The following is a 22,338-nucleotide window of genomic DNA, read 5'->3' on the forward strand; positions in this document are numbered from 1 at the left end:
GTAGGGAGCAGCTAGGATGTTGTCCCTCCGTGGGTAGGGGTTGGTGATCCCAGGGCCCGGTGGTGTAACGGGGAGGCTGGATGGCTGGGATGCAGGGTTGCAGGGGCAGCGCGGCGCGGTGCTGGATGGCACTGGTGTACTCACTCAGGCAGTCAATGACAGAGTTTCTGGTAAACCAAACGGCTGGATGGACGGGTCCCGCAGCTGGCTGCAGTGTTGTGCTCTCCCCGGACGGCTGATGGTGGCTGTCTTTCCCTGCACCTGTTAGAATGTTCTGACTCCTGTGGTTGCCCACCGGTAGTCCGCTCCCCGGCGTATAGGTGCCGTAGGAGCCCGTTTTGCCCGCAGGCGCTGGCCCTTGGATCTCTAGCCTATGGCGGTGGCTGTATATCCTCTCGGTGTGGACTGTTGCCTTCTGACGGGTCTTGGTTGTTTGGAAACCCCTGGGGTTCCGGTCACACTCGGATTTGACCGTTGTTGGCGGCTCCAAGCCTAGTCGGGGTCCGATGGGCCTGCTTGTGTGCTTAGCTTCACTCCGCTCCCCGGTTCGGTACCAGCGGGCCAACGCCCGACCCCGGTCCTACGGCTCTGCAGAGATTCACTAACTCCTGCAGACGGCCACCACCGTCTGCCAACCTTGCTGTTTGTGTCTGGGCCCCTACCCAGACACCGACAGTTTGTGTCCTCTCACTTTCACCTTTAAAACTAGACTGACTGTTTTCCCGCCTCCAGACCTGTGAACTCCTCGGTGGGTGGGGCCAACCGCCTGGCTCCGCCCCACTTGGTGTGGACATCAGACCCTGGAGGGAGGCAACAAGGGTTTTTGTTTGACTGTTGTGACTGTCTAGGGGGAGGGGGGGTGTGTTGTTATGTCTGTGACTACCTGGCTAGTCCAGGGCGTCACAAGAGCACTATGGGGTTTGCGTAAGGGTTCAATTACTGTTTTGGTTTTTATTATACCGCAATACATATCAAGTCGGAAGGCTTGCCATCAGTAGTATGTGCCATGACTCCATTGAATATATTTTTTGAGGGGGAAGTAAGACTGTTAAAGGGAACCTGTCACCACTTTTTCGGCCTATAAGCTGCGGCCACCACCACCGGGCTCTTATATACAGCATTCTAACATGCTGTATATAAGAGCCCAGGCCGCTGTGTAGAACATAAAAAACCCTTTTTTTAATACTTACCTAACGGTCACGCTCCGTTGTCCGGTGTCGGCGCCACCTCTTTCAGCCATTTTTGTTCTGAAGCCTGTGTCCATGTCGCGTCCTACATCATACACATTTGCCGGTCCCGCGCATGCGCACTACAATACTTTGATCTGCCCTGCACAGGGCAGATCAAAGTGCGCCTGCGCAGGACCTCAATTTTCTGGCGAGTGTGGATGACGTAGACGCGTTATGCACCCCGGGTACAGAAGAAGGAAGACAAAGATGGCCGAAAGAGGCGGCGCCAGCACCGGACAACGGAGACGCCCATAAGGCCCAACTCCACCGCAGCGTGACTGTTAGGTGGAATTATAAAGTGATTTTTATGTTCTACACAGCGGCCTGGTCTCTTATATACAGCATGTTAGAATGCTGTATAATATATAAGAGCCCACTGGTGTTGGCCACAGCTTATAGGCCGAAAAACTGGTGACAGGTTCCCTTTAAGTATAGGACACTACGATTTCTATGTAGAACTAGGAGTGCTGCTCAGCTCTGACAAACTGAACTGTAAGGAGTAGGACTCATCAAGTGAGGTGGATCCTCTAAGCCCCAGGTCCGGATGGGCAAATGGACCCTGGGCATTGATGCAGGAAGGCACGTGGGTTCGTGAGGACTGGAAAGGATCACCAGGAATCCAGGAAGAGCAAGAAGGAAGCGTGGACCGGGATACCTGGGCAGATTTGGTGTAACATCAGCTCTGCTTCATCTTGTTACATTATGAGTAACACAGGAAAATCTGGGCCGGTCTGTTGCTCATTATACCTTGCAGAAATCATAAAAATATAGGGAAAAAAGTTTCCCAAGGATTGCTGTATCCACTATATCTGTTTATAGAAAAGCTGTGTGACAGTTTAAAATGGCCGAACAGCTATCAAATGGTTGTCACTCAGCTTCCCTGGCTCCTGAATAACTAATTATATATTAATAAATCAACTCCACCCCTCATCTCGTCTTAGGCTATGTGTGCACGTTGCGTAATTGCATGCAGTTACGCTGCGATCTGCACCGCAGCGTAACTGCATGCGTCCTGCGTCCCCAGCATAATCTATGGAGATTGTGCAGGGGCCGTGCACACATGGCGTATTAGAGCGCAGCGCTTTGGCTTCTGCCCGAAGCGCGCGTTCTAAGAAGTGACATGTCACTTCTTTCGTGCGCTCTGCATGAAGTCCCTGCTCTGTCTATGGGAGGGGATGGGAGGGGCTACATGCAGAGCGCATGAAATCGGCTTTTGTTTCTGTAGCGATTTGAAGTGCACGTGTGCTGTTCAAATCGCTGCAGAAATTTCTGCAGGGCCAGTATGCAATGTGCGCACATAGCCTAAGGGCGGCTTTGCACACTACGACATCGCAGGTGCGATGTCGGTGGAGACAAATTGAAAGTGACGCACATCCGGCATCGCATGCGACATCGTAGTGTGTAAAGCCTAGATGATACGATTAACGAGTGCAAAATCGTCGTAATCGTATCATCGGTGCAGCGTCGGCGTAATCCATAATTACGCTGACGCGACGGTCCGATGTTGTTCCTCGTTCCTGCGGCAGCACACATTGCTGTGTGTGAAGTCGCAATAGCGAGGAACATCTCCTACCGGCGTCACCGCGGCTTCCGTAGGATATGCGGAAGGAAGGAGGTGGGCGGGATGTTTACATCCTGCTCATCTCCGCCCCTCCGCCGCTATTGGCCGCCTGCCGTGTGACGTCGCTATGACGCCATACGACCCGCCCCGTTAGGAAGGAGGCGGGTTGCCGGCCAGAGCGACGGTCGCAGGGCGGGTGAGTGCATGTGAAGCTGGCGTAGCGATAATTTTCGCTACGCCAGCTATCACACGTTATCGTACCTGCGACGGGGGCGGGGACTATCGCGTGCGACATCGCAGCATCGGCTTGCGATGTCACAACGTGCAAAGCCCGCCTTAGTCAAGTAGGCAGATTTGTCATTCATAGGCTTAGAACAGCTGGGCAAGACCAACATGGACTTTATTACATCTTTTATAGGGCTTGTCACCCAGCTTTCCTGGACTACAATGTCACTGTCTGTTCTGGTATATCGGTACTGATAAAGGATTCTTTTTTTATCCACCTCAGGCCTCAGTCAGACATTTCTTTTTATGATGGTGTTCTATCCTTGTGCATCACACACAGAATGTACCCGTTATATTCTAAAGTTTCTACACGAAAACCTCCAAAAATAACTCCATGTGACCATACCCATATCTACTTTTGTATTAGATGGCTGTCTGCACACATGAGGACAAGGATATGGTTCTGTTTCACTTCATTAAATGGTGCAGGCTCATTACACATCATATTTTATGTATATATACACAAATTACACTCTACGTGAGACACAACAGCGCTGTCCTTCAGATTTGTTGGCCTGAATGGAACTACAGGTGCCAGCATATTCCACATATCCTGGCCGTGAAGGCCAAGTTCACACTTCCGTTATTTTGGATCAGTCACAATCAGTTTTGTGGCTGATGTGACTAATATGTTGCAGATTGTGGTACAACTAATGGGCCGGATCCGTTACCTGGCAAAGGGGAGAGAGAGGGAGAGCCCCCATCATCACCGCACACACCGGCACTACTGCCCCCGTCATCACCGCACACATCGGCACTATCGCCCCCATTATCACCGCACACACCGGCACTACTGCCCCAATCATCACCGCACACACCGGCACTACCGCCCCCATCATCACCACACACACCCCGGCACTACCGCCCCCATCATCACCGCACACACCAGCACTACCGCCCCCATCATCACCGCACACACACCGGCACTACCGCCCCCATCATCACCGCACACACACCGGCACTATCGCCCCCATTTTCACCGCACACACCCCGGCACTACCGCCCCCATCATCACCGCGCACACCCCGGCACTACCTCCCCCATCATCACTGCACACACCCCGGCACTACCGCCCCCATCATCACCGCACACACCAGCACTACCGCCCCCATCATCACCGCACACACACCAGCACTACCGCCCCCATCATCACCGCACACACCCCGGCACTACCACCCCCATCTTCACCGCACACACCCCGGCACTACCGCCCCCATCATCACCGCACACACACCAGCACTACCGCCCCCATCATCACCGCACACACACCAGCACTACCGCCCCCATCTTCACCGCACAGACAAACGTTACATTCTGTGTTGCTTCCACCCGACTGTCAGTCATTTCACAACTGATCAGTCGCATAGCGGATGCAAAGCAAGGCCATCAGTGACAATCCGTCATTAATACAAGTCTGAAGCTCTGCAGGATTCAATTGCTTCTCAAAAGGATGGATTGTGACTAATGTAAAACGGAAGTGTGAACTTAGCCTAAGGGGTATGAACAGCCAGTGATGTCTCCACTATTTCCTGGACAGGCCTTGCCGTGTTTTCACTGACCACTAGATGTCAGCACACAGGTCACACTCCACCCTGGAAAGGAATGTCATCTCACTTTACAGCCTGTAGTAAAGCTGAACATAGCAATCTAACGAAGTGCTATAGCCCTATCTGAATAACGGTAACATTTCTAAACCACCAGGTGCTGGGTTGATGGCATTTTACTGAATCTACACGTTTCCTTTTCAGATTGCAGGACGATAAGAATTTTCACATCTTCATTATGTTTCGATTCAATATGGATGAGTCATGGAATTCAGATTATGACTCCACCTGGGAAGATGAGGAGCCCCCCGAAAAGAAGCAGAAGCATCGGGTATGACCCTGCCTCCCATATTAAAACACTGGTGAAAGGCCGGTACTCCCATCCCAGAAATGTCGCCATGTGGCACCTACTGAATCATCAGAAAGTTTTGCCTTTACTTTTACTTCCTCACAAGATCTTTTGCTTGCTGGCAGAAAACAGGAAGACATAGCCATTAACCATGGGTTTATCCTAGACAAACTCTTAGCTATTGCATTTACCAGAAACAAAAATTTTCCCATTTACTGACAGCAATCAGAGATCTTAAAAACACAGACTACAGCAACAGCCCGCTCATGATAGTTTCCCATGCAAAAATCAATGAATCGCTGTGAGTTGCACTCTTACGTTAGGTTAGGCACGTCCACGTGACTTGATGCTGAGGAGATTTTGGTTCTTATCTTTACAGAGCAACTTCGTTAACAGACCGGCGAGAGACATGCAGAACTACCGACATGAATATGGCAAACCGAGCCTGGATACTGCTGATCACTCGGTAAATAAAGTCTCACAGACGCCATCATCTGCCAGATTTGAAGATTCTTCCATGGGCGAACACCTAAAAATAAGGTGGGCTTTGCACGTTGCGACATCGCAAGCCGATGCTGCAATGTCGCACGCGATAGTCCACGCCCCCGTCGCAGGTACAATATCTTGTGAAAGCTGGCGTAGCGAAAATTATCGCTACGCCAGCTTCACATGCACTCACCTGCCCTGCGACCGTCGCTCTGGCCGGCGACCTTCCTATGGGGGCGGGTCGTGCGGCGTCATAGCGACGTCACACGGCAGGCGGCCGATAGCGGCACAGGGGCGGAGATGAGCAGGATGTAAAAATCCCGCCCACCTCCTTCCTTCCGTATAGCCGCCGGCGGCAGGTAAGGAGATGTTCCTCGCTCCTGCGGCTTCATACACAGCGATGTGTGCTGCCGCAGGAACGAGGAACAACATCGTACCTGTCGCGGCACCGGCATTATGGAAATGTTGGTGAATGCAACGATGATACGATAACGACGTTTTTGCGCTCGTTCATCGTATCATCTAGCATTTACACAGTACGATGTCGAAAGTGACGCCGGATGTGCGTCACTTTCGATTTGACCCCACCAACATCGCACGTGCGATGTCGCAACGTGCAAAGCCGCCCTAAGTGTTAGGCTATGTTCACACAGGGCGTTTTTGCAGCGTTTTTTTAGCTACAGATTTGCCTTGGTTTTATGCAAATCCATGCTAATAAAATGCTGCTTTTTACAGTCCCAGCAAAGTCTGAGATTTCTGAAATCTCGTACACACACACAGACAAGTCATGATTTTTTCCTGACGGTTTTGTGAACCAGCTCCGGTGTGGCTGCGTCCTAAAAAGAATGAACATGTCAATTCTTTTTAGCGCTTTTGCTACGGTTTTCACCCTAGTGACAGGCGGACTCCCAGATACCCTGCAGGTCCACCTGTCACTAGATACCTGGAATTGATCCACGGTATCTGGACGGCACTTAAATTGTGGTGGGGATAGGGGGATGGGAGCAGGCGCGGTATATTATGACTGTACGCTCCCGCGGCTCCTCCACTTCCTCACTCATTTCATATTCACTGCTTTGAGCTGTGATTAGTTGCAGTCAGACGCACCCCCAGCATCTAACTTCAACCAATCACAGACCTGGTCTGTGCGTCTATACATGAATGAGTGAGCCGCGCAATCACCGGTGACCTCACTCCGGCTATTTACGGTCACAGTTATTTATTTATTTTTCTTTGTCGCTCCATTGGGAGACCCAGACAATTGGATGTATAGCTTCTGCCTCCGGAGGCCACACAAAGTATTACACTTTAAAAAGTGTAACCCCTCCCCTCTGCCTATACACCCTCCCGTGCATCACGGGCCCATCAGTTTTTTGCTTTGTGTTGAAGGAGGCACACATTCACGCAAGCTCCACATTTTAGTCAGCAGCAGCTGCTGACTTTATCGGATGGAAGAAAAGAGGGCCCCTAACAGGGCTCCCGGCATGCTCCCTTCTCACCCCACTATGGTCGGCGGTGCTGTTAAGGTTGAGGTACCCATTGCGGGTACAAAGGCTGGAGCCACATGCCGTTATCCTTCCCCATCCCTTAGAGGCTCTGGGAGAAGTGGGATCCTAACCGGTCACCATGCACTGGGACCGGGCTCCCTCCGCAGCCCCTGGGGGAATCTGACGGACAGGAGACCGGGTATCATCAGGGACAGGCCCTGCTTCTCAGAGGTACTCTGTGTCCCCTTGGGGACGGCGCATAGAGCGCCTGTGTAACAGACGCTGCAGCTGCTGCTGTGTGTTTTGTGTCGCCGGGACTACCGCGCCGACCGCGCCTGTTTGCCGGCCGCGTTACTAAATTTAGTCCCCGGCTTCTGCGGCCTAGTACCACATACTCCCGCCCCCGGACCTGCCAGTCAGGGGTAAGGGCAGGACGCTAGACTGGACGTCAGCGGTGAGGGCTGGAGCATACTTAGGTATCCTCCTCCCCCCTCACTGAGCACTGTGGGGCACCAGATTCCCGCACTTTATGAGTCACGCCCACGGCTCCCTCCTCCTCTGAGAACGCTGGCAGCCATTGTTATAATCACTTCTGCCGGTGGAGAACTTCAGACCGAGCTCCACAGCTCTGGGAGGCCCAGGCAGGGAATCTGGTGGACACACAACCGCTTTGGGCGGTCGGTAAGCCGCACCGGTTACCAGGTGCTGGCCCCCCTGGGTGCCGAAGTGTATATATATATATCTATATATTGTATACATTTGCTCTGTTCGGCCGCATTATTTGTTTTTGGCTATATACCCTCACTGATTGCTCTAAGAGGAGACAACAGCATGTCGTCCGCAAAAAGCAAGGGTGCCAAGGCACAGGCTTATTTTGCAACCTGTACCTCTTGTGCGGCTATGTTACCTGCAGGTTCCACCTACCCTCATTGTGTGCAATGCTCGGCCCCTGTGACACTCACTCAGCCGGAGCCTCAGGCACTGGTGGGACCCTCGGCCCAGGTAGAACCACCGGCCTCCACTGTCCAGGTGGCAGGGACAGAGTTTGCAGTGTTGGCTGAGAAACTTTCTGAGTCACTTTCACAATCCATGGCTCAGTCTATGGACAGATGGTCTGCTAAGATACTAGAAGCTTTGCAGTCCAGACCGGTAACACAGGCCCCGGGCACTGTTGAATCATTGCCCCCAGGCCCCCCTCGGACGGCGCAGCAAAGTGCTCCTGGGGTGACTCCTAGGTCCCACGGTGAGGACTCCGACACGGACCGCAGTCCCAGACCGGCTAAGCGGGCTCGCTGGGAACTTCCCTCGACTTCATCACACTGCTCAGGGTCTCAGCATGAGGACTCTCTGGAGGATGAAGCGGAGGTTGCAGATCAGGGCTCTGATCCTGACGTTGCTCTCAATCTTGATACACCTGAAGGGGACGCCATAGTAAATGACCTTATAGCGTCCATCAACCAGGTGCTAGAACTTTCTCCTCCAACTCCACCGATAGAGGAGTCAGCTTCACAGCAGGAGAAACACCAATTTAGGTTTCCCAAACGTACACGGAGTGCGTTTTTCGATCACTCCAACTTCAGAGATGCGGTCCAGAAGCACCGAGCATTTCCGGACAAGCGCTTTACTAAGCGCCTTAATGACACACGTTACCCCTTCCCCCCTGACGTAGTTAAGGGTTGGGCTCAGTGTCCCAAGGTGGATCCTCCAGTCTCTAGACTGGCGGCTAGATCCATAGTAGCAGTGGCAGATGGTTCATCGCTCAAGGATGCCACTGACAGGCAAATAGAGCTCCTGATGAAATCCATCTATGAAGCCATAGGCGCGTCTTTTGCTCCGGCATTCGCAGCCGTATGGGCACTCCAAGCTATCTCAGCTTGTCTGTCTGAGATTAATGCAGTCACACGTGCCTCTACTCCGCAGGTTGTGTCTTTGACCTCTCAGGCGTCGGCTTTTTCGTCCTACGCCATGAACGCCGTCCTGGACTCTGCGAGCCGTACAGCGGTAGCATCCGCCAATTCGGTGGCAGTCCGCAGGGCCATGTGGCTACGCGAATGGAAGGCAGATTCTGCTTCCAAGAAGTTCTTAACCGGTTTGCCATTTTCTGGCGACCGTCTGCTGGGCGAGCAATTGGATGAAATTATTAAACAATCCAAGGGAAAGGACTCGTCCTTACCCCAGTCCAAACCAAACAGACCTCAGCAACGAAAGATACAACCGAGGTTTAGGTCCTTTCGGCCCTCAGCCAGGTCCCAGTTCTCCACGTCCAACAGGCCACAGAAGGGCCAGAGGAACTCTGATTCATGGCGGTCTAAGTCACGTCCTAAAAAGACCGCCGGAGGAACCGCCCCCAAGGCGGCCTCCTCATGACTTTCGGCCTCCCCAAACCGCATCCTCGGTCGGTGGCAGGCTCTCCCGCTTTTGCGACGCCTGGTTGCCACATGTCCAAGACCGATGGGTGAGAGACATTCTGTCTCACGGTTACAGGATAGAGCTCAGCTCTCGTCCTCCGACTCGTTTCTTCAGAACATCTCCGCCCCCCGAGCGAGCCGATGCACTTTTTCAGGTGGTGGACACTCTGAAGGCAGAAGGAGTGGTGATCCCCGTTCCCCTTCAAGAATGTGGTCGCGGTTTTTACTCCAACTTGTTTGTGGTGCCAAAGAAGGACGGTTCATTCCGTCCCGTTCTGGACCTCAAACTGCTCAACAGACACGTGAAAACCAGACGGTTCCGGATGGAATCTCTCCGCTCCGTCATCGCCTCGATGTCCCAAGGAGACTTCCTAGCATCAATCGACATCAGGGATGCTTATCTCCACGTGCCGATTGCACCAGAGCATCAGCGCTTCCTGCGTTTCGCCATCGGAGACGAATACCTTCAGTTCGTGGCACTGCCTTTCGGCCTGGCGACAGCCCCACGGGTCTTCACCAAGGTCATGGCAACAGTGGTGGCGGTCCTACACTCTCAGGGACACTCGGTGATCCCTTACTTAGACGATCTTCTAGTCAAGGCACCCTCCCGGGTGGCATGCCAACACAGCCTGAACACTGCTCTGGAGACTCTCCAGAGGTTCGGGTGGATCATCAATTTCCCAAAGTCAAAATTGACACCGACCCAATCACTGACTTACCTCGGGATGGAGTTTCATACTCTCTCAGCGATAGTGAAGCTACCGCTGGACAAACAGCGTTCTCTACAGACAGGGGTGCAATCTCTCCTTCGAGCCCAGTCACACCCCTTGAGGCGCCTCATGCACTTCCTAGGGAAGATGGTGGCAGCAATGGAGGCAGTTCCCTTTGCGCAGTTTCATCTGCGTCCACTCCAATGGGACATTCTCCGCAAATGGGACAGGAGGTCGACGTCCCTCGACAGGAACGTCTCCCTTTCTCGGGCAGCCAAAACCTCTCTTCAGTGGTGGCTTCTTCCCACTTCTTTGTCGAAGGGAAAATCCTTCCTGCCCCCATCCTGGGCTGTGGTCACGACGGACGCGAGTCTGTCAGGGTGGGGAGCGGTCTTCCTCCACCACAGGGCTCAGGGAACCTGGACTCCGACAGAGTCCTCCCTTCAGATCAATGTTCTGGAGATAAGGGCAGTGTATCTAGCCCTAAAGGCGTTCCAGCTGTGGCTGGAGGGCAGGCAGATCCGAATTCAGTCGGACAACGCCACGGCGGTGGCGTACATCAACCACCAAGGCGGCACACGCAGTCGTCAAGCCTTCCAAGAAGTTCGGCGGATTCTGCTGTGGGCGGAAGCCACAGCCTCCACCATCTCCGCAGTTCACATCCCGGGCGTAGAAAACTGGGAAGCAGACTTTCTCAGTCGCCAGGGCATGGACGCAGGGGAATGGTCTCTTCACCCGGACGTGTTTCAAGAGATCTGTTGCCGCTGGGGAACGCCGGACGTCGACCTAATGGCGTCCCGGCACAACAACAAAGTCCCGGCATTCATGGCACGGTCTCAAGATCACAGAGCTCTGGCGGCAGACGCATTAGTTCAGGATTGGTCGCAGTTTCGACTGCCCTATGTATTTCCTCCTCTGGCACTGCTGCCCAGAGTGTTACGCAAGATCAGGTCCAACTGCCGCCGCGCCATCCTCATCGCCCCAGACTGGCCGAGGAGGTCGTGGTACCCGGATCTGTGGCATCTCACGGTGGGTCAACCGTGGGCACTACCAGACCGACCAGACTTGCTGTCTCAAGGGCCATTTTTCCATCTGAATTCTGCGGCCCTCAACCTGACTGTGTGGCCATTGAGTCCTGGATCCTAGTGTCCTCAGGGTTATCTCAAGAGGTCATTGCCACTATGAGACAGGCCAGGAAACCAACGTCCGCCAAGATCTACCACAGGACGTGGAGGATCTTCTTATCCTGGTGCTCTGATCAGGGTTTTACTCCCTGGCCGTTTGCCTTGCCCATTTTTCTGTCTTTCCTTCAATCCGGAATGGACAAGGGTTTGTCTCTCGGCTCTCTCAAGGGACAAGTATCGGCGCTTTCCGTGTTTTTTCAAAAGCGTCTAGCCAGGCTTCCGCAGGTCCGCACGTTCCTGCAGGGGGTTTGCCACATAGTCCCACCTTACAAGCGTCCGCTAGAACCCTGGGATCTTAACAGGGTGCTAACGGCTCTTCAGAAACCACCTTTCGAGCCGATGCGGGATGTCTCTCTATCACGCTATCCCGCCTTTCGCAGAAGGTGGTCTTCCTAGTGGCAGTCACATCACTTCGGAGAGTGTCTGAGCTAGCAGCGCTGTCATGCAAAGCCCCCTTCCTGGTGTTTCACCAGGATAAGGTGGTTCTGCGTCCGGTCCCGGAATTTCTCCCTAAGGTGGTATCCCCTTTTCATCTCAATCAGGATATCTCCTTACCTTCTTTTTGCCCTAATCCAGTTCACCAATGTGAAAAGGATTTGCACTTGTTAGATCTCGTGAGAGCACTCAGGCTCTACATTTCTCGCACGGCGCCCCTGCGCCGTTCTGATGCGCTCTTTGTCCTTGTCGCTGGCCAGCGTAAGGGGTCGCAGGCTTCCAAGTCAACCTTGGCTCGGTGGATCAAGGAACCGATTTGTTACGGGGGGCTGTCTGATAATAACCGAAAGGAGTATCAGACAGTCAGGGTCCACCGTGCAAAGACTTTGCTGCAGACTATGGCAGAGTGCAATACCTCTGTTAACTCACAGAAGGATATAATAAGTAAGTAAATATAATAAGTAAGTAAAGCAATTCCTCCCTTACTTGGAGGGTGTGTGGAATGATCTCTGTTAATAATCACAGAGACAAAGGCAATGTGTGCGAAATGGCACCTACCTAGGTCCGCTCTTCTAGTGGTGCAAAAGAGACGAACAGCAGCATAAGCCGCACAAAGCTCCTACCTGCGTTCGCTCCACTAGTGTGCGAGGACACGAACCACTAGATATGGCACCTGCCTAGGTCCGCTCTTCTAGTGGTGCAAAAGAGACGAACAGCAGCGTAAGCCGCACAAAGCTCCTACCTCTGTTCGCTCCCCTAGTGTGCGAGGATACGAACAACTGCCAGACGCAGTATAAGGAACGTTACCCTAGCGGCAACATCCACCTACGAGTAGAATCACAAGGCCCAGCCAGACCATGTGCCTCAGGCACCTGCCTATGTCCGCTCCCCTAAGAGGTAAGGATACGGACAGCAGCCGAAGCTGTAAGGTATAAGAACGCTACCCTGCCGGTAGCGCTCACCTAGCATAGACAGAGGAATGCCTAGAGGAACGCGCACAGAGCGTCTACTCATATGCATGAACCAAGAGGACTGAGCACCATGCGGCGTGTGTCAGGGTCTTATATAGACTCTGTGCCTCATCCAAGATGGAGGACACCAGAGCCAATCCGCTGCCAGAACGACAGGAGTGACGTCATGCTGGCCTATCACCGAGCAAGACGTCACAAGCACATGACCAGCGACCAATCGGCATAGAAGGTGTCAGAGACATGTGACCTCGTGTCAGCGATGATGTCACCCGCACATGTGCAATGGCTCCAAGATTGGACTTAGTCTCCGGCGCTCGCACATGTGCAGTAGCAAGAAATCTGGACTTAGTCTCCAACTAAGTCGGGAGCATGGACAGCCTCCTCAGGCTCCCAAGAGCGATGTTCCGGGTCATAGCCCTCCCAATCTATCAAGAAGAACCTGCGCCCTCTAACCATCTTAGAACCAACTATGGCTCGGACCTCATAGCTAGAGCGAGAGGAATCAGAGGCAGGAGAGTGCACTTCACGAGCGTGAGGTAAAATAGCCGGCTTTAGCAGTGAGACATGGAATTTGTCATGAATCCTAAGATGGACAGGTAACTTCAATTGATAGACTACAGGATTTACCTGTCGAAGAACCTCATAAGGACCCAGGAAGCGAGGAGCAAATTTGACAGAGCTCACTCTAAGTCTCACGTGTTTTGCAGAGAGCCACACAAAGTCCCCTGGAGAAAAGACAGGAGCCGGGCGACGAAACCGATCGGACACCGTCTTCATACGGTCCTTAGCTGCTTGGATCGACTCTTGAGTCCGATCCCAAACCTCTCTGGCATTAGTTGCCCAGTCGGCCACAAGAGGAGGAGGTGCAGCAGCGGGAAACGGTACCGGTACCCTAGGGTGTTGCCCATTATTGAGTACGAACGGTGTCTGCCCAGTGGCCTCAGCCAGCGAATTGTTAAGGGCAAATTCTGCCCAGGGTAGGAGGGAGGACCAGTTATCGTAGTTCTCAGCAACAAAGTGTCGAAGGTATATAATCATAGATTGATTGGTACGTTCAACCAAACCATTAGTCTCCGGATGGTATGCCGAAGAGAGATTCAACTCAATTTGCAGAAGGCTACAAAGATCTCGCCAGAAACGGGAAGTAAATTGCGGGCCTCTATCACAAATGATACGATCTGGCATCCCGTGAAGCCTAAAGACATGCTTGAGGAATAGTTTGGCTAGTACCCTGGAAGATGGGATTCTCGATAACGGTACGAGATGAACCATCCGGGAGAAATGGTCCGTAATGACCCACACAAATCTATGTCCCTGTGAACATGGAAGATCACCCACAAAGTCCATGCCTACCACCTCCCATGGTCTATCTGGCACTGGTAAAGGATGCAAGAGCCCAGCCGGTCTCTGCCGTAATGGACGGTTGCGAGCACACGAGTAGCAGGAACCGACATATCTCTTGACGTGGCTGGCTAAGTGTGGCCACCAATACCACCTCTCCAGTAACTCTCGTGTCCGCCTAATACCAAAATGCCCACCCACCTTTGAGGTGTGGGCCCATGACAGTATATCATTCTGTCGATCAGGCGGAACAAAGGTCTTGCCCGGTGGGATTTGGTCTAACGTCACAGGGGAGAGCGTATGAAAAACCCTGGAGGGAAGGATAAGACGAGGTTCGTCAATCTCTTCCTGGGTAGAACGCATAGAGCGAGACAGGGCGTCTGCCTTGTTATTCTTACTCCCAGACAGATAGTTGATGGAGAAGTGAAAGCGGGAGAAAAACAAGGACCAGCGGGCTTGGCGAGGATTCAGACGCTGAGCGGTTTGTAAGTACGTCAGATTCTTATGGTCTGTATAGACCTGGAAAGGATGTTTCGCTCCTTCCAGCAAGTGACGCCACTCCTCCAAGGCTAATCTCAAGGCGAGCAGTTCCCTATCCCCAATGGTATAGTTTCTCTCTGCCGGTGAAAAGGTTTTAGCAAAGAAGAAACACGGCCTTTTTCTACCTGCACCGTTCTTTTGATACAAGACCGCACCAGCACCCACTGAAGAGGCATCAACCTCTAAGAGGAAGGGCTTATTCTCATCGGGTCTTTGAAGAACGGGAGCAGTTGAAAAGTGTCTTTTTACTGCCTCAAAAGCCTGAGATGTCTCAGTAGACCAGGCTTTGGGATTAGCACCTTTCTTAGTCAAGGCCACCAAAGGGGCCACCAAAGTAGAAAAATGGGGTATGAACTGCCTGTAATAATTTATCAATCCTAAGAAGCGTTGCACCGCCTTCAAGGAATGAGGTTCGGACCATTGCAGGACAGCAGAGAGCTTTGCAGGATCCATAGCCAGACCCTCTTGTGAGATAATGTAACCCAAAAAAGGCAATGAGGACTGCTCGAATACACATTTCTCGAGTTTAGCAAACAATGAGTGCTCCCTTAAACGGGAAAGGACACGAACGACATCCTGACGATGAGTCTCCAGATCAGGAGAAAAAATCAGGATGTCGTCTAGATACACCACTACTGAGGATAACAGTAAATCCCTGAACACATCGTTTACGAAGTCCTGAAATACTGCGGGTGCATTACATAACCCAAAAGGCATGACGAGGTATTCATAGTGACCGTCTCGGGTGTTAAAAGCGGTCTTCCATTCGTCACCCTTTCGAATTCGTACCAAGTTATACGCACCCCGCAGATCCAACTTCGTAAAAACTTGAGCTCCTCTCAGTCTGTCAAAGAGCTCCGAAATTAAAGGTAATGGGTATTTGTTCTTTATTGTGATTGCGTTGAGACCCCTGTAATCTATGCAGGGACGCAAATCACCCTCTTTCTTCCGAACAAAGAAAAACCCAGCTCCCGCGGGAGAGACAGACTTACGAATGAACCCCTTCTCTAAACTCTCTCTTATATAGGTCGACATGGCCTCCGACTCAGGTATCGACAGGGGGTAAACCCTGCCTTTAGGTGGAACCGAACCTGGGATAAGGTCTATGGCACAGTCATACGGCCTATGGGGTGGAAGAACCTCAGCACCCTGTTTGGAGAACACGTCAGCGAAATCCAAATAGGGTGTAGGTATGGGAGAGAGATCAGTTGATGCAACCGCAACGACCTTAGGTGGTAAGGGAAGACATCGGGACTGACATTTCGAACCCCAACTAATAATGCTGTCAGACTCCCAGTCAATGTGAGGAGCATGAGTCCGAAGCCATGGAAGACCCAGAAGGACGTCGTCTATACCCTCAGGCAAAACAAGAAAAGAAATCTCCTCTATGTGACCCTGAGACAGGGAAAGGCGCAAGGGAACTGTCCTCAATGTAATGGAGTCAGACAACATAGTTCCATTAACAACACGGACAGGAATAGGCGCCTCTAACATGATAGAGGGAATATTGTGTCCCTTTACAAATCCTGAGGACACAAAAATCCCGTCAGCTCCGGAATCCACAAAAGCCATAATAGGCCATGTATTCTCAGATAACGAGAGCTGACCTGGGATACAACACTTAGAGGGTGCAGAAGACGTCTCTAGTAACCCCCCTCTAATGGTTACTAGGCCAGGGAGTTTCCCTGACGACTAGGACACTTGTTGGCATAGTGCCCAGCCTGACGACATACGTAACATATAGGAGGACCAGACTTGCGTAGTCTGGAGAACGTATGACCTAACTCCATAGGAGTGGGAGATGTTTCAGATGCTGAGGAAGATGGTAGTGGACCCTCAACAACTGGAATAGCCCGGTGATTAGGGCGTGAGGAAGAGACCTCGAGTCTACGTTCCTTATGGCGTACATCGATCCTCGTTGCTACTGTGATCAAGTCCTCCAGAGAAGCAGGGACCTCACGAGTAGCAAGGGCATCCTTGACATAGCCTGCCAACCCTCTCCAGAAGATAGGAATCAACACCTTCTCTGGCCAATCTAGTTCTGCCACCAGAGTTCTAAAAGCAATGGCATAAGAACTAGTGGATAACGAACCCTGAGATAGATCTAACAGTCTCAGAGCCGCATCATGGGTAACCTGCGGACCCATGAATACCGCCTTAAGAGCATCAAGAAAGTCTTGATGTCTCAGAGTAACCACATCAGAGCGCTCCCATAGGGGAGTCGCCCATTTTAAGGCTTTGTCCTGAAGTAAGGAGATGATAAAGCCTACTCTGGACCTCTCCGTAGAGAAGCGAGAAGAGTTGACCTCTAGGTGTATCTGACACTGACTAATGAAACCACGACATGATCTGGCATCGCCAGAATATCTGTTTGGCAGAGCAAGTCGAGGATCATGTGCAGATGTCACCATGGTCTGAGGTTTATCCTCTATACTCTTGAGCCGTGACTCAAGTACTTGTATGTAACGGTGTAACTGCTGATATTCTGCCATAACTGCCAGACCCTTGGCTCAGTCCTAATGTTACGGGGGGCTGTCTGATAATAACCGAAAGGAGTATCAGACAGTCAGGGTCCACCGTGCAAAGACTTTGCTGCAGACTATGGCAGAGTGCAATACCTCTGTTAACTCACAGAAGGATATAATAAGTAAGTAAATATAATAAGTAAGTAAAGCAATTCCTCCCTTACTTGGAGGGTGTGTGGAATGATCTCTGTTAATAATCACAGAGACAAAGGCAATGTGTGCGAAATGGCACCTACCTAGGTCCGCTCTTCTAGTGGTGCAAAAGAGACGAACAGCAGCATAAGCCGCACAAAGCTCCTACCTGCGTTCGCTCCACTAGTGTGCGAGGACACGAACCACTAGATATGGCACCTGCCTAGGTCCGCTCTTCTAGTGGTGCAAAAGAGACGAACAGCAGCGTAAGCCGCACAAAGCTCCTACCTCTGTTCGCTCCCCTGGTGTGCGAGGATACGAACAACTGCCAGACGCAGTATAAGGAACGTTACCCTAGCGGCAACGTCCACCTACGAGTAGAATCACAAGGCCCAGCCAGACCATGTGCCTCAGGCACCTGCCTATGTCCGCTCCCCTAAGAGGTAAGGATACGGACAGCAGCCGAAGCTGTAAGGTATAAGAACGCTACCCTGCCGGTAGCGCTCACCTAGCATAGACAGAGGAATGCCTAGAGGAACGCGCACAGAGCATCTACTCAAATGCATGAACCAAGAGGACTGAGCACCATGCGGCGTGTGTCAGGGTCTTATATAGACTCTGTGCCTCATCCAAGATGGAGGACACCAGAGCCAATCCGCTGCCAGAACGACAGGAGTGACGTCATGCTGGCCTATCACCGAGCAAGACGTCACAAGCACATGACCAGCGACCAATCGGCATAGAAGGTGTCAGAGACATGTGACCTCGTGTCAGCGATGATGTCACCCGCACATGTGCAATGGCTCCAAGATTGGACTTAGTCTCCGGCGCTCGCACATGTGCAGTAGCAAGAAATCTGGACTTAGTCTCCAGCGCTCGCACATGTGCAGTAGCAAGAAATCTGGACTTAGTCTCCAGCGCTCGCACATGTGCAGTAGCAAGAAATCTGGACATAGTCTCCAGTGCTCGCAGCAACCGTAACACGATTCTTGAAGCCTACCGTTCGTCTGGGCTTCCGATTCCTTCAGGGCTGAAAGCCCATTCTACCAGAGCCGTAGGTGCGTCCTGGGCATTGCGGCACCAGGCTACGGCTCAGCAGGTGTGTCAGGCGGCTACCTGGTCGAGTCTGCACACTTTCACGAAACACTATCAGGTGCATGCCTATGCTTCGGCAGATGCCAGCCTAGGTAGGCGAGTCCTTCAGGCGGCGGTTGCCCACCTGTAAGAGGGGGCCGTTTTTACGGCTCTTTTTATCGAGGTATTCTTTTACCCACCCAGGGACTGCTTTTGGACGTCCCAATTGTCTGGGTCTCCCAATGGAGCGACAAAGAAGGGAATTTTGTTTACTTACTGTAAATTCCTTTTCTTCTAGCTCCTATTGGGAGACCCAGCACCCGCCCCTGTTCCCTTCGGGCTGTTGTTCTTTTGTGTACACATGTTGTTCATGTTGAATTGTTCTTTGGTTCATGGTTTCAGTTCTCCGAACATCCTTCGGATTGAGTTTACCTTAGACCAATTTATAAGTTTCCTCCTTCCTGCTTTGGCACCAAAACTGATGGGCCCGTGATGCACGGGAGGGTGTATAGGCAGAGGGGAGGGGTTACACTTTTTAAAGTGTAATACTTTGTGTGGCCTCCGGAGGCAGAAGCTATACACCCAATTGTCTGGGTCTCCCAATAGGAGCTAGAAGAAAAGGAATTTACGGTAAGTAAACAAAATTCCCTTCTTTTATTACGGGTTAGTACTGGTTCTGATTGTACTTGGATCAATTCAGGGGCATTGGGTGTTAAGGCCGCTTTACACGCTGCGATATCGTGACCGATATCGCTAGCGTGCGTACCCGCCCCCATCGGTTGTGCGACACGGGCAAATCGCTGCCAGTGGCGCACAACATCGCGCGGACCCGTCACACTACTTGCCTGCCTAGCGACGTCGCTGTGACCGGCGAACCGCCTCCTTTCTAAGGAGGCGGTTCGTTCAGCGTCACAGCGACATCACAGCAGCGTCACCGAACCGCCGCCCAATAGAAGCGGAGGAGCAGAGATGAGCGGGACGTAACATCCCGCCCACCTCCTTCGTTCCTCATTACGGGCGGCCGCAGGTAAGGTGAGGTTCCTCGCTCCTGCGGTGTCACACATAGTAATGTGTGCTGCCGCAGGAGCAACGAACTACTTCGTACACCGAGCAGCAGCGATATTCGACACCGATGAGCGATTTTGACCGTTTTTGCAACGATTCAAAATCGCTCATAGGTGTCACACGCAAAGACATTACTAAAGCGACCGGATGTGCGTCACAAATTCTGTGATCCCCAACGAGATCGCTTGAGCGATGTCGCAGCGTGTAAAGCGGCCTTTACCCTGTATGGCTGTTATATCCCATGACCCTTGGTGAGGATTTTCTTTGGACATATATAAATTCTACATATAGCTATTTAGAGTTGCTGTTACTGGCTTATTGTTATGTAACGGGTCACAGTTCTTGCCTCCCTCCACAGTAATTAATTATAGGTGTGAATCAGTTTACTCACATATCCATATACAATATAGAGACATTACAGCTATTGTAATATATAACAATTGTGGTGCAAAAAACCTTTTTTCTACGACCCGATTAGGGTGAATACTGTTTATTATTGCCCATAACTGTTACTACTGTGCACATAATTATTTACATCTGGCCATATCGACCTATTATTATGTATGTGGTATCTTCTTACATTATTGTATGTGGTATAGGTCTCCTATTTTGGACTCCTTGTGGAATTTTATAATGTATTAATGAAATTAAATAAAGAATATTTTTATGTATAATCTTTGTTTATTAAGAAAAATACAATACAAATGACAAGAACCAAAGCATAGGATCAAATATTGCATACAAATTTGACTTACAAATCAATTCCTTAGAAATACAAAAAAGAGTCATGTAGACATATATCCTTCTGGAAAGTAGCAAAAGGCAATAACAGAGGGAAGGGAAGAAAGGAAGGGGACATGCATATCTCAAGATCTTTCAATTACGAATGTTATCTGCCCCTCTCCCCCCCTCCACATTTGTTTGACTCTACTCCCTCTGTTTACTTTGGATAGGGTATTATTTCAAAACCAAAATATAATGAGAGGGAGTCTACGTACCCACTTGACTCATATACCAGAACATTAGGCACTAAGAAAGCAACTTAAGGTCAGGAAACAGGGTGGAAAAAAAAAAAAGTGGGGGGGGGAAATGAGCTAGCAGTGAAGATAGTAACGACATAGAGAGAGAAAGAAGGTGAAGGGTGGGTAAGTCCGAGGGGGAGGGATGTCCATGTTCTCCCAGGTGCGGCTGTTGGAGAAACCAGGCCCGGCCAGTATTCCCCTTCTATTCAAGGACCAAACAGTTCTCTATACGCATTTGTCTCTTTGAAAAGGATCCAAGGTTGCCAAATCTTTAAGAATTTCTCGCTGTCCTCTGTCACCTCCGCGGAAAGCTCCTCCATATAACATATGGAGGAGAGTTCCTGCTGCCATTCTTGCATAGAAGGAGACATTGTCTTCCGCCAGTGTCTAGGTACCACCGAACGGGCTGCCGAAAGGCAGAATCTAAGTAAGTCTCCTTTTTGTGTCTTAATTGAACCGGGCAACATGGACAGCAGAGAGATCTGTGGGGAGGGCAACACCCTCTCTCCAGAGATATTGGTATATGTCCGAAACACCTCTAGCCAGAAGGGTTTAATTAGCGGGCAGTCCCACCATATATGCAGCATTGTCCCCGGGGAACCTCCACACCGCCAACACAGCTCAGATACAGAGGGGAAAATCCTATGCAGCTTCACTGGGTACAGGTACCATCTTGATAAAATTTTGTAATTCTTTTCTTTCGCATAGCCTGCCGTGGCCAGCTTATGGGTAAACAGATATGCTTTCCGTTTTTCTTCTTCAGAAAAGGTGGTGCCCAATTCTATCTCCCATTGTGACATGAAGTGTGGATCCGTATCTGCCTCAGGAGCTGCCTGACTCAACAATTTATAAATTAATGATATTAAGTGAGAAGGTGGGGACTTCTGCATGAACAACCCTTCAAATGGGGTCAAGGAAGGGTTGGGTAGATGTTTCCATTTTCTCAATCTATTGCTTACAAATGAGTGCAACTGTCTGTACTCTATCCATGATAATGAACAAGGGGGATCCAGACCCTGCAGATCCCCAAAGGACATGATGTCATGTCCTTTTAATACCTGATGAATCCTAACATCATCATCTTTTCCCCAGCGCAAGAAAGTGGAACGGTCAGATCCCGGAGCAAATTCCGGATTGGAAAGGATCGGGGTGAGCAGGAGTGGAGGACCAGATAACGAACTTTTTTGTCGGATCCGATCCCATTCTTTTAGCGTGGCCTTTACCAAGAAGTCAGCCGTAGGCAACTTTACTCCCTCTCGTGACTCCAACCAAGGTAGATACCGCAAGGGTACATGCGCTCCCCCTTGCTCTAATGCTACCCACTTCTTATGTTCAGCAAAAAAGTGCCAGTCAAACATGCGCATTAATAGAGTAGCCTGATGGTATCTACGGAGGTCTGGCAGTCCAGCCCCTCCCCTGTCCGTCGGTCTGGTTAAAGTATGATATTTTATTCTCGCCCTCGAGTGTCCCCATACAAACTTGATCAACGCCGATTTGAGTGTGCGGAAAAAGCTAGCGGGTGGAGATATGGGGACCGCTTGAAAAACATATAGAAACCGTGGGAGTACGTCCATCTTGAAAGAGTTGATACGTCCAAACCACGAAATAGGTTTTTTGTGGTATGATAGGAGATCTTTGAGTGTGCGTGTCAATAGGGTTTGATAATTTAACGCGTAGAGGAGAGAGAGGTCAGCCGGGATCTGTATGCCCAAATATTTAATTGCTTTAGTTTGCCACCTGAATGGGAAATTCTGTTTAGCCAATGCCACTTCGTGGGATCTTAGGGTGACACTCAGTGCTTCCGTTTTTGAGTAATTTACTTTGAAATTGCTTACCTCTCCGAATCTCTCAAACTCCTTCATCAAAGAGGGTAGTGTAATGTGGGGTTGAGAAACATAAATCAATAGGTCATCAGCATACAGGTAAGTCTTATAAGTCTCCTCATCCACCCGTAGACCATGTACACTGGGATTCCCCCTTATAGCGTTAG

General features: G+C 51.0%; 1 protein-coding gene across 1 annotated transcript in view; it reads left to right on the forward strand.

The window, feature by feature from the left end:
* The window catches only part of LOC142311741 (uncharacterized), a 39,514-nt gene that overhangs the window by 2,780 nt on the left and 14,396 nt on the right, over nt 1-22,338 (forward strand). Inside the window, exons 2-3 of the mRNA XM_075350414.1 lie at nt 4,824-4,950; nt 5,348-5,434. Coding sequence (XP_075206529.1) covers nt 4,858-4,950; nt 5,348-5,434 — 180 coding nt within the window. The 5' untranslated portion in view covers nt 4,824-4,857. The remainder of the gene's footprint in view (nt 1-4,823; nt 4,951-5,347; nt 5,435-22,338) is intronic.

Source organism: Anomaloglossus baeobatrachus, chromosome 5 (genome assembly GCF_048569485.1).
Source record: "Anomaloglossus baeobatrachus isolate aAnoBae1 chromosome 5, aAnoBae1.hap1, whole genome shotgun sequence".
NCBI classification, from domain to species: domain Eukaryota; kingdom Metazoa; phylum Chordata; class Amphibia; order Anura; family Aromobatidae; genus Anomaloglossus; species Anomaloglossus baeobatrachus.